The 2,017-nt window shown below is 40.6% G+C and overlaps 1 protein-coding gene across 1 annotated transcript in view; it reads left to right on the forward strand.

Annotated features, from left to right (window-relative positions):
- Window positions 1-2,017, forward strand: part of ALG13 (ALG13, UDP-N-acetylglucosaminyltransferase subunit) — a 101,641-nt gene that overhangs the window by 69,309 nt on the left and 30,315 nt on the right. Inside the window, 2 exon segments of the mRNA XM_003801180.3 lie at window positions 118-274; window positions 951-1,056. Coding sequence (XP_003801228.1) covers window positions 118-274; window positions 951-1,056 — 263 coding nt within the window.

Genomic DNA, 2,017 nt, shown 5'->3' on the forward strand with positions numbered 1-2,017 from the left:
GACACTCTACCCAGGGGGACAGCTTGAGGCTCTGTCTCAAAAAAAAAAAAAAATTAGAAATAAGTTACTACTGTGTTTTATCCATTTTTCTCTTTTTTATTCTCCACACTACTTAAGTTCCTTTAGACGTAGTCACCGCCAGGTGCATTGTATGAATAAGGAATGTCAGTATGGCTTTGCCTCAGATAATGGACAGATGCCCAGGGGCATGGAAGAAACTATTACTTTTTATGAAGTTGAAGAAGGAGATGAGACTGCTTATCCATCTTTTCCTGTGAGTAGGTCAAAGGTTTACTCAAAAGCTGTTTACTTTTTTCTTTCTTTCTTTCTTTTTTTTTTTTTTTTTGAAGTAAAGACAGTGTGGATAAACTTTGAATTTTGTGTGAACAACCAAATCTCTTTCTGGAAAATGGGAGAATTTTTCTACCTGTTTTTAGAGAAGGGAGTTAGACAAATAATCTTGCCTGTATTGTATGGGCTAATATTTTCTGCTTTCTTGTTACTTCTTATTTTATTCTATAGTACATTTAAAATGTTTAATTACAGGCTTGGTGCCTGTAGCTCAGCAGCTAGCGTGCCAGCCACATACACCAGAGCTGGCGAGTTCAAATCCAGCACGGGCTTGCCAAACAATAATGATAACTACAACCAAAAAATAGCTGGGTGTTGTGGCAGGCGCCTGTAGTCCCCACTACTTGGGAGCCTGAGACAGGAGACTTGCTTAAGCCCAAGAGTTGGAGGTTGCTGTGAGCTGTGACACCATAGTACTACCAGGGCAACAGCTTGAGACTCTGTGTCAAAAAAAAAAATGTTTAATTACAGAGTTCTTTTGTAATAGCAGTTCACATTGTTAGGTTATTTTTTTAAACCAACTTTCAAATCATTCCTCTAGCATTTTTTCTTTTCTGACTATATAGGGATAACTGCATATGTATGTCTCTTTGGTACAGAACCATGGTGGTCCTCCTCCTGCTTCAAGATACTGTGTTGCAAGGCGGGGACATAGCTCAGGCAAACAAACTTTGAATTCAGAGGATAATAGCCAGAATGACAGTGGTGAGTTAATTACAGTTAAATATTTTTAAAAAGATGATTCTTGTGGCATTAGTACATTAGGGCTATGAAGTAGACCAAAGATTTAGTTTTGGTTGAAAGAGTTACAAGTTCTTGTCTCAGAGCTTGCTGGGTTTTTGAAGATGTCTGGGTATCTCTCAAAAGAATAGACTTCTATTTCAGTAGGCTACTATATTATTTTAAGTTATTTTCAGCTATCTTCTTTTTTTTCTTTTGCAGTTTTTGGCCGGGGCTGGGTTTGAACCCACCAGCTCCGGCATATGGGGCCAGTGCCTGTCCTTTTGAGTCAGAGGTGCCACCCCAAGTTTAGTGAGTTTTGATTGGGTCAGATATCAGTATGGAAAACGTATTCCTTATTAGTAAGACACTATTCATAGTTGTCCTCATCATTTGTATCACTACTTTAGCCTTTCCATGTGACCAAATTCTATTTTATAATATAAGATGGCTATGAAATAATGTTTTATTTTTTGAGGCAGAGTCTCACTTTCTCACTTGCTGTGACATCACAGCTCACAGCAACCTCAGACTCTTGGGCTCAAGTGATGATCTTGTCTCAGCCTCCCAAGTAAGCTAGGATTACAGGCACCTGCCACAACGCCCAGCTGTTTTTAGAGGCAGGGTTTTGCCCTTGCTCAGGCTGGTCTCGAACCTGTGAGCTCAGGCAATCCACCCGCCTCAGCCTCTCAGAGCTGGGATTACAGGCATGAACCACCACACCTGGTCCCTATGAAATAACTTCTTTGCCCCAAAACATCTGCTTGTTCTATGAACAGTAATATTTATTGAATTATTTTGTACTAAGTAATTTATACTCCTTACTATCCCTGTTAAGAATGTGCTCTTCGGCTCGACGCCTATAGCTCAACCGGCTAAGGCGCCAGCCACGTACACCTAAGGTGGCGGGTTCGAATCCCCAGCCCGGACCCGCCAAACAACAATG

Source organism: Otolemur garnettii, unplaced genomic scaffold, assembly GCF_000181295.1.
Source record: "Otolemur garnettii isolate 467f Iridium unplaced genomic scaffold, OtoGar3 scaffold00201, whole genome shotgun sequence".
Lineage (NCBI taxonomy): Eukaryota > Metazoa > Chordata > Mammalia > Primates > Galagidae > Otolemur > Otolemur garnettii.